Source organism: Trichomycterus rosablanca, chromosome 11, assembly GCF_030014385.1.
Source record: "Trichomycterus rosablanca isolate fTriRos1 chromosome 11, fTriRos1.hap1, whole genome shotgun sequence".
In the NCBI taxonomy this organism is placed as follows: domain Eukaryota; kingdom Metazoa; phylum Chordata; class Actinopteri; order Siluriformes; family Trichomycteridae; genus Trichomycterus; species Trichomycterus rosablanca.
Genome location: NC_085998.1, coordinates 20,195,629 through 20,217,299, shown reverse-complemented (window position 1 = coordinate 20,217,299; position 21,671 = coordinate 20,195,629). Strand labels below are relative to the sequence as shown.

General features: G+C 38.5%; 1 protein-coding gene across 1 annotated transcript in view; it reads left to right on the top strand.

Moving 5' to 3' along the window:
• treh (trehalase (brush-border membrane glycoprotein)) overlaps positions 1-510 on the top strand; it is a 41,308-nt gene extending 40,798 nt beyond the window's left edge. Inside the window, exon 15 of the mRNA XM_063004528.1 lies at positions 358-510. Coding sequence (XP_062860598.1) covers positions 358-510 — 153 coding nt within the window. The remainder of the gene's footprint in view (positions 1-357) is intronic.
• Positions 511-21,671: the final 21,161 nt, after the last annotated feature.

Below are 21,671 nucleotides of genomic sequence, written 5' to 3'. Positions count from 1 at the left end.
GTGCAGTGGAGACGTGTCCTCTGGAGTGACGAATCATGCTTCTGACCTCACAAATGTGCTTCTTAAGGAATGGTCAAAAATTCCCCTAAACACACTCCTAAACCTTGTGGAAAGCCTTCTCTGAAGAGTTGAAGCTGTTATAGCTACAAAGGGTGGACTGACATCATATTAAACCCTATGGATTAAGAATGGGGTATCACTCAAGTTCATATTCGTTTGAAGGCAGATGTGTGAATTCTTTTGGCAATATAGTGTATAACCCAAAGTATAAATTAAATGTAATACATAAAACAATAATTACATTCAAATAAAAAAAATAAAAACTGTAATAGCACTGTTGTATATTTGTTGTTGCAGTTGGGGTTCGGTTGGACCAATGGTGTTGCACTGCAGTTGCTGAACCAGTACGGTGATAGGCTAACTTCTGGGGGAAGTGTAGTAACTTGTACCCTTCTGAGGACATTAATTTACCCACTTGCTTATTTCCTATTTTCATTTTGGGACCTCTGATTACTTTTATTTTAAATGGGCCTTAGATGGATCTAAATTCTCTGACACCTGTAAGGCACCATTAATTATTATTATTTTTTTTAATTTATTGTTAAAATTGTTTAAAAATTAAACAGACTATATTATAGTCGGTCAGAATATATTATTCTGATATAATAAATGAAATCAAAGTAAAGTAGAAAAAATAAAGTTTATAAAAGCTTAAAATAAATAAACTAACAAATTATGCTGTTAATGTACAGTATCTCTTTGCATCAGGAGATATACATTATCAGCCATAACATTGAAACCACCTCATTTCTACACTCACTGTCCATTTTATCAGCTCCACTTACCATATAGAACTGTTACTGTTCTTCAATGGTCAGGACCCCCACAGGACCACCACAGAGTAGGTATTATTTAGGTGGTGGATCATTCTCAACACTGCTGTGACACTGACATGGTGGTGGTGTGTTAGTGTGTGTTGTGCTGGTATGAGTGGATCAGACACAGCAGCGCTGCTGGAGTTTTTAAATACCGTGTCCACTCACTGTCCACTCTATTAGACACTCCTATCTAGTTGGTCCACCTTGTAGATGTAAAGTCAGAGACGATCGCTCATCTATTGCTGCTGTTTGAGCTGGTCTTCTTCTAGAACTTCATCACTGGTCACAGGATGCTGCCCACAGGGTGCTGTTGGCTGAATATTTTTGGTTGGTGGACTATTCTCAGTCCAGCAGTAACATTGAGGTGTTCAAAAACTCCAGCAGCACTGCTGTGTTATCCACTCATTCCAGCACAACACACACTAACACACCACCACCATGTCATTGTCACTGCAGTGCTGAAAATGATCCACCACCTAAATAATACCTGCTCTGTAGTGGTCCTGGGAGAGTCCTGACCATTGAAGAACAGCTTGAAAGGGAGCTAACAAAGCATGCAGAGAAACAGATGGACTACAGTCAGTAATTGTAGAACTACAAAGTGCTTCTATATGGTAAGTGGAGCTGATAAAATGGACAGTGAGTGTAGAAACAAGGAGGTGGTTTTAATGTTATGGCTGATCGGTGTATGTGTATACAGTGTATCTGTATGCCCACTAATGTACTGCTTTCCTGTTCATAACAAGTTCCACTGTTAACGTTCCTTTTCTTTGTAATTGTTTTTTCTCATTTGTCAAATTCATGTAAAATTGAAAATAAATGGGTAAATAAATACAGCAAACAATTGCATTTGTTTATTTGTATTATACTGGTTTGTAACTACTGCTTCCACCAGCACCTGGGCTCAGCATTATAAGTCATGCTTAAAGCTTAGGGCGGTGCTGAGTCCTTGCATTGCTTTAGACTAAACTGGTAAGGTAGATGGCCAGTGTTGCCTCATCATTTGTTTCAGATAGCTCTTTCATCTATATACAGTGCTGTATTGCCCCTTCACAATTTCTCTTTTTTGCATATTTGGGCATTTTTGCGCTTTAACCGTCATGCTTATCCACTGAGCTTTCAATCTTTGCTCATATTGTCATGCTTTTCTCTGAATGAATTGCTCTGTCAACAAGTTTAATACCCCTGCAGGGTGTTTGGATCTCAGAGGCACTAATGGCTGCCTTTCAGGAGGGGTGGTCACAGGAGAGCAAAGATGAGTTGGCCACCTGTCACACGTATGTTTCAGACCATCAGACTATTTTAATATCAAAGATAACATGTAAACGCAAAATGCTTTTTCAAATGATTTTATTTATTAAAAAAGTAATTTCCCCCTTTGTCTATTAAATCAACTAGTTTACTGAATTCAATTGACAACTGTATACACTTACTAACCACATTTAGGCATGATTAGTGCCAGACCTGTTGAATCTAAACATCACCTAAATAGAAACTATCTAGAGAAGTAAACAGGCTATAAGTATAAAAAAGAAAGACACTGGCTAAAGTGGCATTCATAAGAGAGTTGCAATGTGCAAACCACTGCTGACCGAAACAAAACACAAAGACTTGCATTTGCCAAAACATCTACATGACCCCCCAAAACTTTTGGGTTAATATTCAAGGGGATAATAAGTCAAAGTTGGAAACTTTTGGAACACATGGGCCCTGTTATATCTAGTGTAAAGTTAGCACTGCAATCACCTATAACGTCATACCTACAGTTAAACATGGTAGTTCTAGTGTAATGGTCTGGGGCTGTTTTGCTTCTGCAGGACCTGGACGACCTGTCATAATAACAGAACAAGAATTCTGCTCTCTATCAGAAAATTCTGAAGGAGAATTAGCACTGGTATTTTTACTCCAGCCGTCATGCTCAAACATTGGTCATATTGTTATACTTTTCTCTGGATGGTTCCTTATGGTGGGCTACCAGCATTTGTCTGTTTAATTGATGGGTTCACAACAGAGCTGTGAAAACACCTTTGACTGCCTAGTTTGGAAAAAAGGATCAGGTTCATAAATCCTTAATATTCTGCAGGGGTAGATAATCATTATGCCAACAAGTTCCATACCCTAGAAGCCAAGAGTGGCTGGATCTCTGAGGCACTAATGGCTTCCTTCCAGGAGGGGTAGTCCGATGAGCTCTCCATCCATGGAGCTCCTGTATGATCTGGCCATCTTATCAGACAATTGCCTTTAGGAAAGTGAGCTGCAGTGTAGCCCGCACAGACCAGCAAGTCTTGCCGTTCTGCTTCTACCCACTTAACTAATGAAGTACCCATACAGCTCGAGGAGTCCTTGCCCGAAACTGGAACTCAGCATTTAAAGAAGCCAGGAATCTTACCACGGTAGGTCAATGCACCCACAATCGCTTTTTTCAGAGCTCCCATTAAAAGGCAGGGCCCGTCTTAGTGAGGGAGACCTGTGATTCACCAGTCCCTAGACCTTTTTTCCGCCAGCTTGCTATTTAGCCCAAACTGTGGAGTGCTTTCCTCTGATGCTCTACACTGTATCGAATCCTGCCGCAGGCAACTGTTTTTTCCCTTTTTTTATTTTTCACTTTAGCCACTTGGTTAGAGTAACTCTTGTTGTTCTGATTATGTTTAACCACTGCACTTTGGTCCAGAATCAGCTTGGTGATGAGTTATTTTATAGTCTTTTTCAAAACCCGTTACACTTTTGGACAGAATACAAGGTTATACAGATTGGTAACCTGATCAATTTAATAGAAGATATCTAAACTGATAAAAGTCTCTTCCTTCGCCCCAATTCACAGAGTGCAATTGTTTAAATGGTATTAAAATGTAAATCATATACGATGGCTTTCACAGTCATAAGAGCTCAGCCCTGTTTTCATGTTTTGGACTGATGTTCAGCAGCTTTCTCTACCATTATCAAAACAACCAAAATATTTTATGCCTTTTGTCCAGTATTATATACTAAGGCAGTTTTCTGGCAGCTTAGATTACAAAAATTACCTCAGTGTTTCTTTTTTTAAGGTACTTGATGCATTTTTCTCCCATTTTCTGACAATTTAGCGTAGTCAATATGTCCTCCACTGCTGGGATCCCCGATATTGGTGTTCACGCCTCCTTTGACCTGCATGCAGCCCTTAAAGGAACCCTTTTCCACCCATGCACTCTGCACAGGTGCCTCTATCTGCCAGTCAGGGTCCTTACACAGCTTTTAAAGACCCCGCCCACATATTCTGGTGATCCCTCCCTGCAGGCACTGGCAATTATGCCCACGTGATGGTGCCCAGCGGACCGGTGGCAACGGCGAGTTTCGAACCGAGGAGTTCAGAACTTCGGCGCTGGTGTGCTAGCGGAATATCCCGCTGCGCCACCTGGGCGCTACCTCAGTGTTCCTTTGTCTTTGTCATTTTGTAAGTATTTTTACTTCAATTTGAATTTTTACTTTTACTTAAACTATTTAAGCTTACCTAAACTTGTCATTGATCACAGAAGACGAAAGCCAGCACTAAGAGTATCAACATGAGAAATGTATCATAATTCAAGTCAATCAAAAACAAGTCAATGACAATTAAGGCAGTTAAGACTAAACTAAAACCTATTTTAAGTAGGTAATAGCATTTTTTGCACCCATTACCTTTGACCTCTTTGATCTCTTTTATCTTTTTTATTTTAAACACTACATCGTTAACCTTATCTATAATTAAACTTTAACTCTAGTGCCTCAAGTGACCAAGTACTGCTTTAGTAAGTGTTTCATCCTGGTCAAATCACAGTCATTTAGAGTCATCTACCCTTAAAAAATCCTGGCACAAGGCAAAGGTGTATCCTGTCATTTGCAGGGGGCTTAGGCCTACAATATGGCAGTGGTAACTTAAAAGTAGTTCTCTGTTAACTGTAAGCTGAGGATTTAAGCCCCACCAGTGCCAGGTTGCCACTGACAGACTCAATGATGTTAAGATCAGGGCTCTGTAGGGGCCATTTCATCACTTCCAGGACTCCTTGTTCTTCTTTACGTTGAAGTTCTTAATGAAATTGGCTGTACGTTTGTGGTGGTTGTCCTGCTGCAGAACAAATTTGGAGCCAGCCAGACACCTCCCTGATAGGACTGCATGATGGATAAGAATCTGCCTGTATTTCTCAACATTTAGGATACCATCAGTCCTGATCAAATCCCCATCTCCATTTGCTAAAATGCAGCCCCAAACTTGCAAGGAGCATCCACCATGCTTTACTCTTCACTCTTCAACCCTTTGGTGACCAAACTGCTTTCATAGCCAAATATTTCAAACACCCCAGTTCCTATGTTTTCTAGCATAGGTAAGTCGCTTGGCCTTGTTTCCATATCGACAGGCCACTTCTGGCCAGACCTCTCTGAACAGTAGATGGGTGTACCTGGGTCCCACTGGTTTCTGCCAGTTCTGAGCTGATATCTGCTGGTTATCTTCCGATTTAGAAGAGAAGCATGATATGTCTTGGCCAACAACTGTGTCTACGGTCTTCAATGTTGCCTGTTTTGTTGTTTTCTTCAAAAGGGCTCAGACAACAGATTTTGAGACCCTAGTCTGCTTTGAAATCTTTGCCTGGGACAGTCCTTGATAATGCAGTATAACTACCTTGTGTTTTGTTGCTGTGCTCAGTCTTGCCATGGTTAGCTTAATGTCTGTTGTCTACATATGTTTGAGTATATAATGTATGTTTTAAAGTATAATTATGCTTAATAACCATACAGACAATTTTATGACCTTTTTTGTTCATCTTAGCAAAGTAAGGAGACTATAGTTATGTAAAATTAGATCAATCAATAGTTAGACCTCTTTAACACTGTCTTATCAATGCACTTCAAAACTTCTGTCTCAAACAGAATACTTTATTATGGTAACAATAATATTTATGGTATACTAACTCTGTATTTTATTTAGTACAGTAGTGTATGGTTATGGTACAAAATCTGCTTCAAACTCTCATTTGTGTTGGGAATAGAAAATATTACAGGTGGTTCTGATTCCGCAAATAATTGTTCTGTAATTTTTATTACATTCTACCCAGAGTGCATGTATTTCCTAGTTCCTTTTTTATGAAAAACTGACTTGGTGTGTGCTATGAGTCTTCAGTAACAACAAAGCTGAACTTTTGCATTAAAAGATTAAAAAGAAAGTGGCCTGCAGCTAAATTCCCAAAAAATTTACATTGATCCCAAAAATCATTTAGTCTATTATTGCTATTTATCTGCTATTGGAGCCAGAGGACCAGTTTGTCATTTCATTCATCAACTGTTAGTTCAATTACAAAATCAATATGTTTGTGCTAGAAGGGCTTAGTGGCTGATTTTGTGTCTCTTCTAGTTTGAGACGTCTTTTTGTCTGATGTCCACTGCTGCAGATCCTTAAACACTAAGTAATAAAGTACTAGACTTGACTAACTGTGTTTGTACTTTCTTAAAACTCTGCACATACAAAAACACACAAAAAATATCTTTACTTTTATTTATATAATGTTTTGTCAAAAGAAGAAGCCTCACAGTGTATGTATTGTCTATATATCTGGGACTGTTGTATATATTTAACAAGCTTGAAGGACCATGGCAGGCCTGCTGTATCTCTACACTTTTTGTACTGGATTCTTGACCAGACAGTAGGGGATACCTGTTGTAGTGAGTAGGAGTTGACTTCTTCCAGAGAGTTTTTAGTGTTTCCTTGATGTTGTTATACTTATGTTTATATAGTTTGTTCCTTTTACTTGTTTAATAATTAGTTTAGTCTGTATAGCAGTTCCTGTTAGCATTTAGCATAGGATTTAGTATAGACTTATCCTAGCGTTCACTTAACCTGTTGCAAATGTAATGTCCAACTGCTGTTTTATTCAATAATTTAAAGACTTATCATATAGTTGCACACTATATTTAATCATGATTGAATAAGTAGGTGTTCAATAAAGATCTATATATCAAATATATAACCTAATCATTTATGAATATGCTGCTTGTCCTCTCAATTTACTGAATAGTGCACAAATTTAGTTATATTTTCTCATGCATTTGTTGACAAACTGGAGATCTGATCCTCTGGCCATCTTTGCTCATCAAAGACTCAGCCTTTCCTGGATGCTGCTTTTGTAGCAAACCATGATTACAATCACCTGTTTGGAATCCCATAATTATTTAGTTTTTCACCTGCTGTACTTCTTCACTTTTTGTACTGGATTCTTGACCAGACAGTAGGGGATACCTGTTGTAGTGAGTAGGAGGTGACTTCTTCCAGAGATTTTTTAGTGTTTCCTTGAGGTTGTTATACTTATGTTGTTATACTTACTCATTATACTTACTTGTTATACTTACTCATTACTAGCCCTAAATTGCCCCTGTCCCAACTTTTTTGGAATGTGTTGCAGGCCTGAAATGCAGGAATGGAGGTTTATTAATAAATGAAATGAAGTTGAGCAGACAAAACATGAAATACTTTGGGTTCAAACTGTCTGCAATCAAATAAAAGTCAAAGTAAATGTAAGGAAAACTGCATTTTTATTTTATTTGCATTTTCCATACCGTCCCAACTTTTTCTGATTTGGGGTTGTATTATAAAAAAAAAAAGTCTTCTAAACCGTATCTTAAATTAAAGTGGAAGATACAGAGTAAAAGCACAAAGATGATCACAGAATGAAAAACTTGTCTTAAACTTTTTTATTGCTTCTCTCTGGTCTAGCTCTCTTGAGCCCCATTAGGGCTGAGATGGTTCAGTTGCTGAGAGGTACCTGCGATTTTATCTCTTATTGGTTACTCGTTCTTACAAACAAAGTGTACCAAAGACTGTTTTTCAAAATAATTCATCAAAGGTTGAAGTAAAAAGTTATAAGACTTTTGTAGGACATGGGGGACTATCTTGTTTTTACATTGCATATGGTATTCATTTCTGTGGTTTCCTGGCAGGTGAACTTGAAAAAAGAATGAATTACTGGCAGGTTGTTATTATCATCAAATAAGAACTTTCTCAACGTTTGGAATTATGAACAGCAGTTCAGTAAGAAAAGTTCTCACGTGCTGTTTTGAAAATAGCCCTAGTCCAGGGGTGACCACACTCTTGTGGCTTGAGATCTACTATTTTCAGTTGACAGGTCATCGTGATCTACTTTTTAAAAAGGTTGGCCTCATCATTATTCAGAAAAGCTTTGTAGCTTTTTAAAATGCGCTTCAGTTTCCTAGATTGATATTCAGCATTACAGGGCAAGCGACTGAAAAATCACACTAACCTTATTCTGATGACTTGCACTGAATGGTGTCAGCCAGGTTTATGTAGTCTGCACAATAGCTGCTGATGCCAGTTGTGTTCATCAGTAAGGGTGGACCGATATTTAGACTGAATTATTTTGTGTGGGAAAAGGCTGATTTACACAAGTAGGTTGATCCAAAAATGTCTGGCTATGTTTGGATATTTTTCTCAGCCAGCAAGTTCCAAAATTGTCCAGCAGAGGCCCTTGACTGCATATGAATGTCAGATTGTAGGGTATAAATTTCATCTTCAAGAGCAGATGGGTCCATGTAGAACAGCACATCAGCTTCAGCTGTACCATCAAATGGACAGCACAAGAATGTTGCAATCGGCTCAAGCAAACTTAAAAAAATCTGCTACCATGTTCTGAATTTGTTTAATGTACCTTGCACTAGTCAGTTGTATGCAAGATATGCCCCCTGCTTTTCCAGCTCCGGTGACATGTTTTGGAACTTCCGTATGTTGTGACGCTGCAACTTATAGGACAATATAGGACAATAACTCCAGTTTTCATTTGAAAGCGTTCACGGAGATGATCACGGCCACCACACATTTGTCTTTGCATTGTAGCTCTAAATTAAGGTCATTCAACAAGTTGGTTAGATCCATCATACATGTCAAATATAAGAGCCACTGTTTGTCGTCCAGCTGGGTGTATTCTCTACCGCTCTAGATGCGAAGAAACTCTTTGATGTCAGGTAAAAGATCCAGAAACCTCCGCAAAAATTTGCCTCTACTAAGCCACCTGACATTTGCTTCTTCCACTTACGAACGAAACAGCCGTCTTTGCAGTGGTCTTGCCTGAATGAATCGTTTTTTGGTTTCTTTGTGCTTGGTTGTGCACTTGTCTTCACAAACAGTGTAGGTTACCAAAGGAAAAATGCAAAATGGCGCAAACTGGCTACTGATGAATGAAAACTTTCTATATTGGCAGTGTGTTCGGCGGGCTGAGGCGTAGCTATGGTAGCAAACAGTAAATTAAAGAAACAGTGGGCACAAAGCCCCACTGAACATCTTTAGAATAAAGTGAAACATCAGCTGAGGCTTTGTTGACCAACATCAGTGCCCAGCCTTACAAATGCTCTTTTGTCTGAGTGGAAAGAAGCTACGAGCTTGGCACACTTGTTTCTGGACATTTTTGCCCATTCCTCTTGGCATAACCTTGCAAGCTCCATCAGGTTGGATGGGGAGTGTCAGTACACAGCCATTTTCAGCTCCTTCCACAGATGTTTGATTGGATTCAGGTCTGGGTTCTGGCTGGACCACTCAAGGACATTCACAGACTTTCTCAGAATCTCCAAATAGATCCTTTTCCAGATCTATGCCTTGACACAATCCTGTTTCTGAGGTCTGCAAATAATTCCTTTGACCCCATGACTTGGAGATTGCTCTGATATGCACAGTCAACTGTGGGACCTTATATAGGCAATCCCCAATCATGTCCAATCAATTACATTTACCACAAGTGGACTCAAATGAAATTGTAGAAACATTTCAAGCAGTATCAGTGAAAACAAAATGCATGTCATATCAAAGGGTGTGCACACTTATGTACATATGATATTTTACATTTTGATTTTTAATAAATTAGCACAAATGTCTAGAAACCTGCTTTCACTTTGAATTTTGTGACAAAAAAGAACTCTATTATAATCTATTGAAATCTATTATAGAATAAAAAGTGGAGAAGGTGAAAGGGGTGTGCAGACTTTCCGGCTTGACTGTACATTATACTGTGCAAGAATGCAAATTATTAATACAGTAAATGAGTCTGATATAGTGCGTGAGTTCAAGGCAAGAGATTGTATAAGTAGAAAATGTGTGTGTGTGTTTTATGGGGTGTCCATTAATTCAGACTTGTGTTCAGGAGTCTGATGGGAGAAATGTGGAAAAAAAATCTGTTGCACAATCTAGCACTGAGGGACAGAATGCTCCAATATATTTTACCAGAAAAGCAGTAGACTAAATAGTAAGAGGGGTCTGAAGGGTCATCTACAATGCTGAAGGCTTTGCGGATGCAGCGTGTGGTGTACATGTCTGTGACGGATGGTAGAGAAACCCAGATGATAATTTCAGCTGTCTGCACTATTTGCTGGAGAGTCTTGCCATCAGGACAGTGCATTTTCCAAACCAGACAGTGATGCAGCGGCTCAGGATGCTCTGTATAGTGCCCCTGTAGAACATACTGAGAATGGTGGATTCTTAGCTTCCACAGTAAATAGTAAAGATGCTGTGCTTTCTTGGTTATCTTGGGGTTTATGGTCCAGGTGAAGTGCTCATAATGGTCTCCACATAGGAATCACTGATACTGAGCGAAGAGTGATTGCTCGGTGCTTTTCTAAAGTCAACTACCAATTTGTTTGTTTACCCACATTTAGAAATAGGTTATTGACATTACTTTACACTGATCTGCCAGTCGCCGCACCTCATCTATCTCTGTTTTCTGACTAGTTATTGTTACTAATGAGACCCACCATGGTCTTGTCATCAGCAAACTTCATGATGTTGTTTGAGCAGTGCATTGCTGAACAGTCATGTGTCAGCTGAGTGAACAGCAGTGGACTAAGTATACTGCCCTGTGGGGTGCCAGTTCTCAGTATGTTGGTGCTAGAGATGCTGTTTACCATTCAGACTGACTGAAGTCCCCCAGTCAGGAAGTCTAAGATCCAGTTGCAGAGGGAAGTGTTCAGACTCAGCAGGCATAGCTTGATGGTGTTGAATGCTGAACTGAAGTGCATGAACAGCATTCTAACATATGTGTCTTTTTTGTCCAGGTATTTGAGAGTTAGGTGAGGTGTGGGGGCGATGGTGTTATCTGTGGAGAGGCTGTAGTAATATGCAGATTGCAGAAGTCAAATAAAGGAGCTGCATGGTCTTACAATGGTATAATACAATGTTAATCACCAGATCAAATGATGAAGCTACACCAGTAATTATCTGAAGTACATGGTGCATATGTAAGGCATATAAATGTGCTTAATTTCACAGACCTTGTTTTTAAAATTACAGATCTTTAAAGAAATGATATAATAAATGGAAGCTACAATACACAGCACAGCCTACCTTAATGGATGAATGTAAACCTAAAACATCCAGCAATGGTGTGATGCAAGAATACTCATCCATGTTTTGACACACCCCCCTCTGCGTCCACAGAATTGATTGGGAGTTTACCAGAAAAGTGTTTTTAGCGGCTAAAGACTTTGACATCTTGGACATCTTGGACATTTTGACTAACTGAATTGCCGTAGGATTGCTAGGACTGCCTCATAGTGCAAATTAACCAGTAAACCGAAAACGTTAAATCACTAAACACACACCTTAAATTTTGAATTTCCCAGCAAATTGCATATTACACGGGAAAGGGCTCATATCACGGTCCATAACATGATTTTTACGGTCGTGAATTAGGTAGGGCCTCACATATAAACTACAAAGTTAATTACAATTACAAAAAAAAAATTACTTTTCAGGTTAGACTATGAGTCCTATGTGATTTAGGTCGGTAAATGACAAAGAACAACCTGTGTGAAGTAGCTTCTATGGACATGGGAAAGTTATGAAATCAAGATCTAATGTGACAAAACCTGAGCATTTTAAAAGTGTTACTTTCATTGCACTGTTTTGATGATAAGAGAAAGTCAGTAACCTGATGCAGAAAAACACGACATTTACAGAATGAGAATCGCAAGCTGGTGCCAAGAAGATACAAGCTGACAGACAGGATGAGATGCCAGCTGGTGTAGTTGCAGTGCTGCCAGCCACTGGACAGGCGATGCCTGGTTATAAAAAGTAAATGGAAGTCAATACAAAAGAAATTCTAACTATTTTAGTTAGTTCAGTCCTTACCAAGTACAATCAAATGTATCAATTTACCAGTGGCGATTTCTCTAAGACTGCAAGGGAAGCTCAGCTTCCCCTAGAATGTCAAAAATTAAATGGTCAAATATGTACAGTTGTGTTAACATTTCATTGACTACAAATGCGTTAGAACACGTTCATCTCGAAGACGAGTTCATTCAGAATCAGCTACTTATCACAAATCGACTGACTCGAACTTCTCATACATTCCCGTAGCGTCAATGCATTTGCCCGTAGAAGCTGAGCGTCTATTCACTTCAATGGGACTGCATGGAACGTTTTTCTTTTCATTGATCGAAACTCACCGGTCATTGGATAAATGCCACGATTTTGTCCCTCCCCCGGACGCTGAGCGTCTCTGGGGGTGAATGGAGCTGTGGGCGGGTCTGGACGCTGAGCTTCTGCAAGATCATTGGAGGATCAGTCGAAAGGCTGAATCCCGTTTTGATTGATAGCTATTTTGAGATCTACACCATCACTTAATCACTGGGAGCTTCAGTCCCATCGCGGATTTTGCGAGTGAAGTCGAAAGACAAACTGCAACCCATTTCTTGGTATTTGCTTGGTGAAATTACTTGATCATTTCCATTGTGTAAATAAAACACACTCATAGTATTTGTTTCAGGACACAGGGCAGAATTTATGTATAAATAAATTGACAAATTTTATGATGTAAGCCGACAATGAGCTTCCCCTCTTTGAAAGACCAGCAGCCGCCACTGCAATTTACTCATAAGTAAAATATTTTAAGAAATAACCCAATGAATTCATAATTGTTAATGGCTTAAAAGGCACACATCACTAACAAAAGCTGTGTGTGTGCATGTGTATCCAACTTTTTTGGACAAAGAGACAAGACCATCTTTATTTAAAACATCTTTATTTAGACTATATGCAGTTATATACTTGCTCTCTTATTTAACATTTACAGCTTCTATATATAGCATTTCATTCCCACATAATCAATTTTGTATTTTAAATTTAAAAGAATGCTATACTATATTTTACACGATTTAATGACATAAATAGATAGCAAAAAAGGATCTGCTTGTGGTACTGTGCCCTTTCTCCATGGCCCATTGTCAGGCTTCTTTCACCTCTACTCTCAATTGATCATCTTTAAACCATTATTATCTAATTAAGGATGATTAAGAAAAGATTATTAGCAGTTGCATGAGCTGTCACTACTGATTACTGTGATGTGGGTCTAATATCGCTGGTTACCACAGGAGTCATTGCTTTACAACAGAATTAAACACTAGAAGGATGTTAAAGAAGATAAAAGATCAATTTTTTTAAAGACTTGTATTATGATTTACTTTAATGTAAGTCATTTTAAAGATGAAAACAAAGCAAAAACTGGGTGGCATGTTTAATAAACAGGTACTAAGGGTCACTGTGAGATGTTTCTTTTTTTACCTGCATGGTTTTCTCTTCAGCACAATGGTTTCATTATCCTCCCCACAACATGTGGAAGGTAAACTGGTTCTTGATGTAAATAAGTGGGTAAATAACTGACATGCTGCTTTATGATGATGACTTTTCCAGGGTGTATCATTGCCATTGTTTCAGGGTGCTGCCAGACCCACTATAATCCTCAGCAGGATGAAGTAGATAAATCTTTCACTGCATCAGTTCCAGATCTTCAAGATCATTGCATATGCTCAAACAAATAGGGTGTAGGATAATCTAATTTTGCTGTAGCTCTATATCAGTTGATATTAGACTTTGTTTACACAGTGAAAGCCTCATGTAGTTTATTCCAAGCTGCAAGATTTCTCGTACATTCCATGAGATTATCAAACTTAAAAAAGTAATAAGAATAGGGGTCACTGTCTGCTGTCTTACTCTTATTTTGCTTGTGGCGCAACCTTTTTGAGTGTTTTGCAGGCAGCAAATTCTACATCTAAAGATTTCTTACCCCACCCTGCAGTCTGTGACAAGCCAAGCTCTCAAAAAGCAGTACAGCACAAGAACATTCTACGCCTCGTATTTTCAGTCCTGAGATGATGAGCACCCCGACCACACTAAACTCATGTCATCCGCACAGGGACATCAAAGAACAGGTAAGATGGTACAAATACACTGGATATAAAAGCCTACACACCATTGTTAAAATGCCAGGCTTTGTTATGTAAACAATCAGACCAAGATCAATTTCTTCAGAGATTTATTTCCACCTTTAATATGACCTGTCATCTGTAGGTTAGTCTATAAGTCATTTCTTGGTCTCATACACAGAATGATTGGGTTGATGCATGCATATTATCAGTTTTACAATAGCCTGCTCCTGCTGTTGCTCTAAATGTTGGGATATAAAGGATTCTCATGAAAACGTCATACAACCTCAAATCAGAAAAAGTTGGGACAGCATGGAAAATGCAGATAATAAAAAAGTTTCTTACATTTACTTTGACTTTTATTTAATTGAAGACAGGATAAACCTGAGATATTTCATGTTTTCTCTGGTCAACTTTGTCTCATTTATTAATAAACATCCATTTCTGCATTTCAGGCCTGCAACACATTCCAAAAAAAAGTTGGGACAGTAAAGCATTTACCACTTTGTAATGTTGCCATTCCTTTTCACCACACTTAAAAGACGTTTTGGCGCTGAGGATACCAAGTGATTTAATGTTTCAGCTTTTATTTTGTACCATTCTTCCTGCAAACACGTGCAACAGTACGGGGTCATCTGGAAAAGATGACATCTTGAAGGCAGCATATGTTGCTGTAAGAACTTAATGTACTTTTCTGCATTAATGCTGCTATCACAGAAGTGTAAATGACCTTTGCCAAGGGCACTGACACAGCCCCATACCATGACAGATCCTGGCTTTTGGACTTGTTGCTGATAACAGTCTGGATGGTCCTTTTCGTCTTTAGCACACAGCGTCCATTTTTTTTCAAGAAAGATCGACTGCTGATTTATCTGACCACAATACACGTTCATTACTAGCCCTAAAATGCCCCAGTCCCAACTTTTTTTGGAATGTGTTGCAGGAATGGAGGTATATTAATAATTGAAATAAAGTTGAGCAGACAAAACATGAAATATCTTGGGTTCAAAACTGTCTGCAATCAAATAAAAGTCAAAGTACATGTGAGGAACACTGCATTGTTATTTTATTTGCATTTTTCATACTGTCCCAACTTTTTCTGATTTGGGGTTGTAAAACAACAGTAACAAACAACAACAAACAAGTTGAGTGATGTTAAAGAGAAGAAAAGTGTAGTGGAGACGGTGCTTACTGAAAAAAAAATGTAATTGCAGTCATCTACTGGAAGAGAGATTGCAGAGCAAAAATCTAGTCATTTAGATTAAGGCATCTAGGAAAATGGATTAAAAGGATGAGGATGAGATTAAAAATCAGATATAATAGCCAAGATTTGTTTATATCAAAAATTGCAAAAGTAGCAGTGATGCTTTTAGCTGTGGATCTGTCGGCAGGCTGCCCACTGTTGCCACTTCTCCATCTCTTGGAGCATTCTCCACTTTTAATTGATACTGACATAAACAATGTTTCCAGAAACCTTGCATTAACTTTAATGGCTTTTCCAATTACCCTTGCTGGCAGATTTAGTTCGGGGCATTAAAAAGCCAGAAAATTAATTATTACCCACTCTCCCATGTGCATCCAGCCATATGATGAATTTCTCTCCTTCTCTAATAGTATATTATTGAGGATGGGCATTAGGCTGATAGTTGGAACAGATGAAAGTGATGGAGGATATTACATGGATGGAAAGTGAGTGACAGGAAGTGTCAAATTGGAATTTAGGAAGAGGAGTGAGAAAGAAGTGTAAATTACCGGTTAAAATTAAGGTCCTAAGGACTGTTAAAATGTCTTCAAAATATATTTGTTGAAAACAGCTGGTATATTAAAAGAAAGTATTGGATGAATAATGATGTTATTTTATCAGGTTTTTCTGGGACATGCTCCAGCTTAAGAAAAGAACGGTTTAAATCCATAAAACCAATATAAGAGTTTAGGTAAATACTTAATCTGTGAAAAAGTAAGTTGTATTTTTAATAAAGCCTTTACATACTTGTAACATGTCACATGACAAACTAAGGCTTAAAGTAGGAAATAAAACATGAGATGCATAGGTTTGGCTACACTAAACCGCCCCTATGTATAAGTAAGTAAGCATGTGTGGGTGTAATTTAATTTTAATTTTAACAACCGCTTTATACTGGCCAGGGTCACGGCTGGGCCGGTGTTACTAAGGAACACTGGGCGCAAGGCAGGAATACCCTTGAGAGTAAGCCAGATTAGCAGGGCTTCAGTCAACTCTACAAGACAAAGCCTCATGTCTGTTTAGATGTCTAGCCAGAGCAACAGTGAGATCCATACCCGGGTCTAAGGTAACAGACCGCTACACCACATGAGTGCATGTATGTGTCTGGTGCTCTGCAATAACTGCATTGTGTCTGTGTATTTTCCCCATGCATCCAGTGCTTCCAGGTGGTGCTGGACCCAGGGCAACTCTGACCAGGACCAAGGACCAAAAGGTTAGTGATAATAAATCAATAATTGAATAAACCAAATTTAACCTTAACAACTGCAGCTTACTATTACATATGCCATTGGTAATTGGTCGTGTCTGACAAACTGAGAGAGAGCTTATAGTCTGGATTTAGCGCCATCTGATTTTTACCTTTTTGGACCTCTCAAAGAAGCTTTAAGGGGAAGAAGATTTTCATGTAATGATGATGTGAAAGCAGCGGTGCGTCAGTGGCTACACACTCAACCAAAAAAATTTTTTGCTAATGGCATTAAAAAGTTGGTACGACACTGGGAAAAATGCATCAGAAGGTGACTATATAGAAAAGTGACGTAATTTGTTTTTGAAATTTTTAATAAAGAGTTTAAAAAAGTGTGGAAACTTTTTTAAAAAACCCTCGTACCTGGATTGTTACAAAAAAAATTAAATGACTAAAAATTAGATTGTGAAATCCTTTAATTTTTGATGAACCATACATATGCTAACTATAATTTGATGATAGTGTTACAGATGGATAATGTAATTTTAGTTTACTGCTCTAAATCTTGCCAGAGCATCACACTAGAAGTCTGCCATTTGTCAGTGCTGGAAATTAATGTCGCTAGAAGAGTAATAAATGTATTTGTCTTTCAGTTTAAATACATTATCAGTAGCATTTAATGATTAATGTCAAGTGGCTATAAGCAGACATCTGTGCAGGCCACTGGAGTTACTCCACAACAAACTTATCTTATCTTGTCTTGTCTACATGGACATTTACCCCCCAAAACTGCTTAATTTCTTGGAAGCAACAAGCACTTGAAAACGTCATATAAATTATGGAAAAAAAAACAATTAAACTCTACTCCCTAATAATCACACACGCTAACCACACGCTATACACACTATACAGAAAAGAAAGCAAATCAACCCCCTACTTTGATGTTTAAAGACAGCAATTTTTGATGTCTTTAGCCATGATAAGAGCCATAATAGCTGACATGGCATAAAGAATGAAATATACAAACAAACATGGACCTTTGTGCACAGGGGCACAGTCATGCTCTAGTAGAAAAGAACATTGTTCAAACTGTTACCACAAAGTTGGAAGTACCTGAACTTTAAATAATTTAACTATAAATAATTAGTGTCCATATACCGTTATTTGTGTTTAAAACCTGTCTATAGGATGCCCAGGTGGCGCAGTGGGATATTCCGCTAGCACACCAGCACCCCAGTTCGAAATTCGGTCGGTTGGGCGCCATCTGGCAGCAGATACTATTTATACCCACATATACTTGGCCACCGTATTTGATAGGGTGGGATGACCGGACTATGTGTGGGTGGGATCTTCATACGCTGTGTAAGAACCCTGATTAGCGGAGGAGATGCCTGTGCAGAACGCATGGGTGAGAAGAGGCGTGGGCAGCGATGTGCTCTCCTCGGATACAATCGGCTATCCCTCAGCAATGGAAGACAAATTGACTGTGCTAAATCGGGAGGAAAATGGGGAGAAAATGCATTAAAAACAAACAAACAAGAAAAAAACCTATATGCTTTTAATTTGTGATTTGCTAATTTACACAATATATAAATAATATATGTATATTTAAAACATTAAATGGATCCAAAAACAATCTTATTCATAATTTATTTATATATATATTTTTTTATATTTTCTTTATGCATTTTCTCCCTTTATAGCGCGTCCAATTGCCCGATTGCGTCATTCTTCCTCTTCACCAATGCCGATCCCCACTCTGATTGAGGAGAACGAAGCTAACCCACGCCCCCTCCGACACGTGGGCAGCATGCCGTATGCATTTTATCACCTACACTTTGACAAGTGCAGTGCAGCTCAGCGTTGTGTATGGAGAAACACACCCTGAGAGCACTCTTTTCTCATCTCTGTGCAGGCGCCATCAATCAGCCAGCAGAGGTCGTAATTGCACCAGTCATGGGAGAGACACCCCATCCGGCTTAGTCCCGCCCATATCTGAACAACAGGCCAATCGTTGTTTATGTGGCCGCTCAGCCTGATACGATACGATGTACTCGAGATCCCAGCTCTGGTTCCAGCGTGTGTTTTTACCGCTGCGCCACCTGAGCGGCATAATTTATTTCACGGAGTTACAAAAGACAAAATCTGCCGACTGATAAGGCAAGTTACTTTAAACACATTTGCAGCATTTGCTGCAGTAAAAATGTCCACTGCAGAGACTGCTACATTTTACAAGTACAGCTTTAATGGAGCTAAGATACATTTTTGTAGAAAGCCTTGTAGTCTTACACATTTTGCAATGTTGCTTGCCTAGCATCTGTAATGTTTTTTTTTCTTTCATTACAACACTTTTGCTCTTTTTTGATCCACTCTACCAGTTTCTTTCAACACAATAAAGGTAAGATAAAGTGGCAGAGATAGGTTAAGATAAAGATGTAAAGAAAAAATACAGATACACAAAAAGTAGGCAAGACAATGGATAAATGGAAAAAATCCTAAGCTTGAAATATTAGTTTAAAAGCCTAAAACAAAAGTCTCTAATCCTACATCACCTAAGCCTGCTCACTGCCTTCTCCAAAAGCATTTATATTTACGCTTTAAGTGCAAGTGTTAGATTTTTTAAAAACGATGTCAACCATGCTCCTAAGTGAAAGCAGTGGTCTAGTCAGAAGACATAAAATGCTGGACAGCATTTTATGTGGTGTAGAACCCATTACAGTATTTTTTAAAACTTGATCCTGTACAGGGAGGGCTGCATAATCACTACTATAATAGTGTGATTATGCAGCCCTATATAATAATCAAATAGTTCATGGAACTGCAAATCAGCTACAGACAGGTGCTTCACAAAAGATTGCTCAACGTGCTGGAAGACACATGATGGAATGTAAGACAAAAGCATTGAATCACTCAAAACGAGCAGTAAACAGCACCACATATAAATAAGCGGTAAACAGCACCTTAATCATCTTCGTTTCTACAACACACACAAACCTTTATTGTGAAAGAAGCACAGATTGAAGATGGGTGTCTAAACTTTTCGCACAAGCACTGGAAAAATCAACACAATGATCTCAAAATGTTTGAAAAAAGAACGGTTACAAATATGATCCCAGGAACACCAGACACACTGGAGAATATGGAGGTAACCCCAAACATAAAGCCTTTTTCGATTTCTATTAAAGATGTTGAGGGTGTCTGCATGTCCTCCTGACTTGAATCCCAAGAAATCTATAATAGACTATCTACAGAACCTTTTTACTATAGATCAGGGGTGTCAAACTCATTTTCACCAAGGGCCACATCTGCGTTATGGTGCCCCTCAAAGGGCTGATTGTAATGTATCCTGCTGTGATTGCAGTCTGGACAATTTGTTATTTTTCTTGGAGGCTAAATTCTGAGCCAAATTTATACTGTATATTTATGATGTATATCTACATTTATATTGTACTCCTTTACCACAGACACGGCCTCATAACACAAGAGAAGTACCGTGGATTCACTTTCCCATCTTTCATTAAATTACCTTCCTTCTGCTTCAATTTTCTCTTCTTGTACAATTTGGGATTATTTGTAAATATTTCTCAACATCACTTGTTGGAAAACAACCTCAGTTAAACGCTGATGTGGAAACACTGCCATCTAGTGGTGGGAAGAGGTCACTTTGTGGGTCACAAAATCGGCATGCATTGTGGGAGATGCAGTTTATATACGATTTGACAGTGTATTTTAAGAAAATCATACATGTATAATCTTAAAGTGGTAATTGGCAGCAGCAGCTGCACAACAAAGTAATAAGGTCAAAAGACTTGATGTGGTGCAGCGGGATATTCCGCTAGCACACCAGCGCAGAGATTCTGAACATCCTGGTTTGAATCTCGGCTCTGCTACTGCTTGACTGGGTGCCATCTCATGTGCACAATTAGCAGTGCCTGCTGGGTGGGGAAATGACCGGACCAAGTTGGTGGGGTCTTCAAACACTGTGCGGGGACCCTGGTTTGCATGTAAGCAGCAATATACCCTCCTTGAACGCAATCAGGGATCCACAGCAGTGAAAGACAAATTGACTACGCTAAAATCAGGAGAAAAAAGGAGAAAATGCATAAATAAATAGAAAAAAAGAAACTTGATGTGTTTCCAGTTTAAGTGAGTGCACTTACAAACCCCATTTCTGGAAAAGTTGGGACTTTGGTAAATACAAGAATTTCATTATTTAATAACTATTTTGAATTTCAAAATATGAACAAATTTAAAATGTGATGCCTCAAAAAAGTTAAGACAGAGGTATGTTTTCCATAGTTTTACATCACAATTCCTATTAAATACACTTTTTTAATGGTTTGAGATTAGAGAATACTAATTAATTTATAACCAAATCAGAAAAAGTTGGGACAGTATAGAAAATGCAAATAAAATAAAAATGCAGTGTTCCTTACATTTACTTTGACTTTTATTTGATTGCAGACAGTTTGAACCCAATATATTTTATGTTTTGTCTGCTCAACTTCATTTCATTTGTTAATATAGCTCCATTCCTGCATTTCAGGCCTGCAACACATTTAAAAAAAAAAGTTGGGACGGGGGCAATTTAGGGCTAGTAATGATGATGTGAAAAAATAACAATGTGATTCCAAACAGGTGATGTCAACAGGTGATTGTAATCATGGTTTGGTACAAAAGCAGCATCCAGGAAAGGCTGAGTCTTTGATGAGCAAAGATGATCAGAGGATCTCCAGTTTGTCAACAAATGTGTGAGAAATTTATTGAATTGTTTAAAAACAATGTACCTCAAAAAAAATTGGAAGGGATTCGCATATTTCTTCCTCTACAGTGCATAATATCATTAAAACATTCAAGGAATCGGGAAGAATTTCAGTGCGTAAAGGCCAAGGGCGCAAGCTTAAGCTGAACACCCGTGATCTTCGATCCCTCAGATGGCACTGCATCAAGAACCACCACTCAACAATAGCTGATATAACCACATGGGTGAGGGATTACTTTGGCAAACCTTTGTCAAGCACTACAATACAGAGTTACATGTACAAATGCCACTTAAAACTTTACTGTGCAAAAAAGAAGCTTTATGTTAAACCATGTCCAGAAGCGGTGTGGACTTCTCTGGGCAATGAGGCATCTAGGATGGACCATCACACAGTGGAAA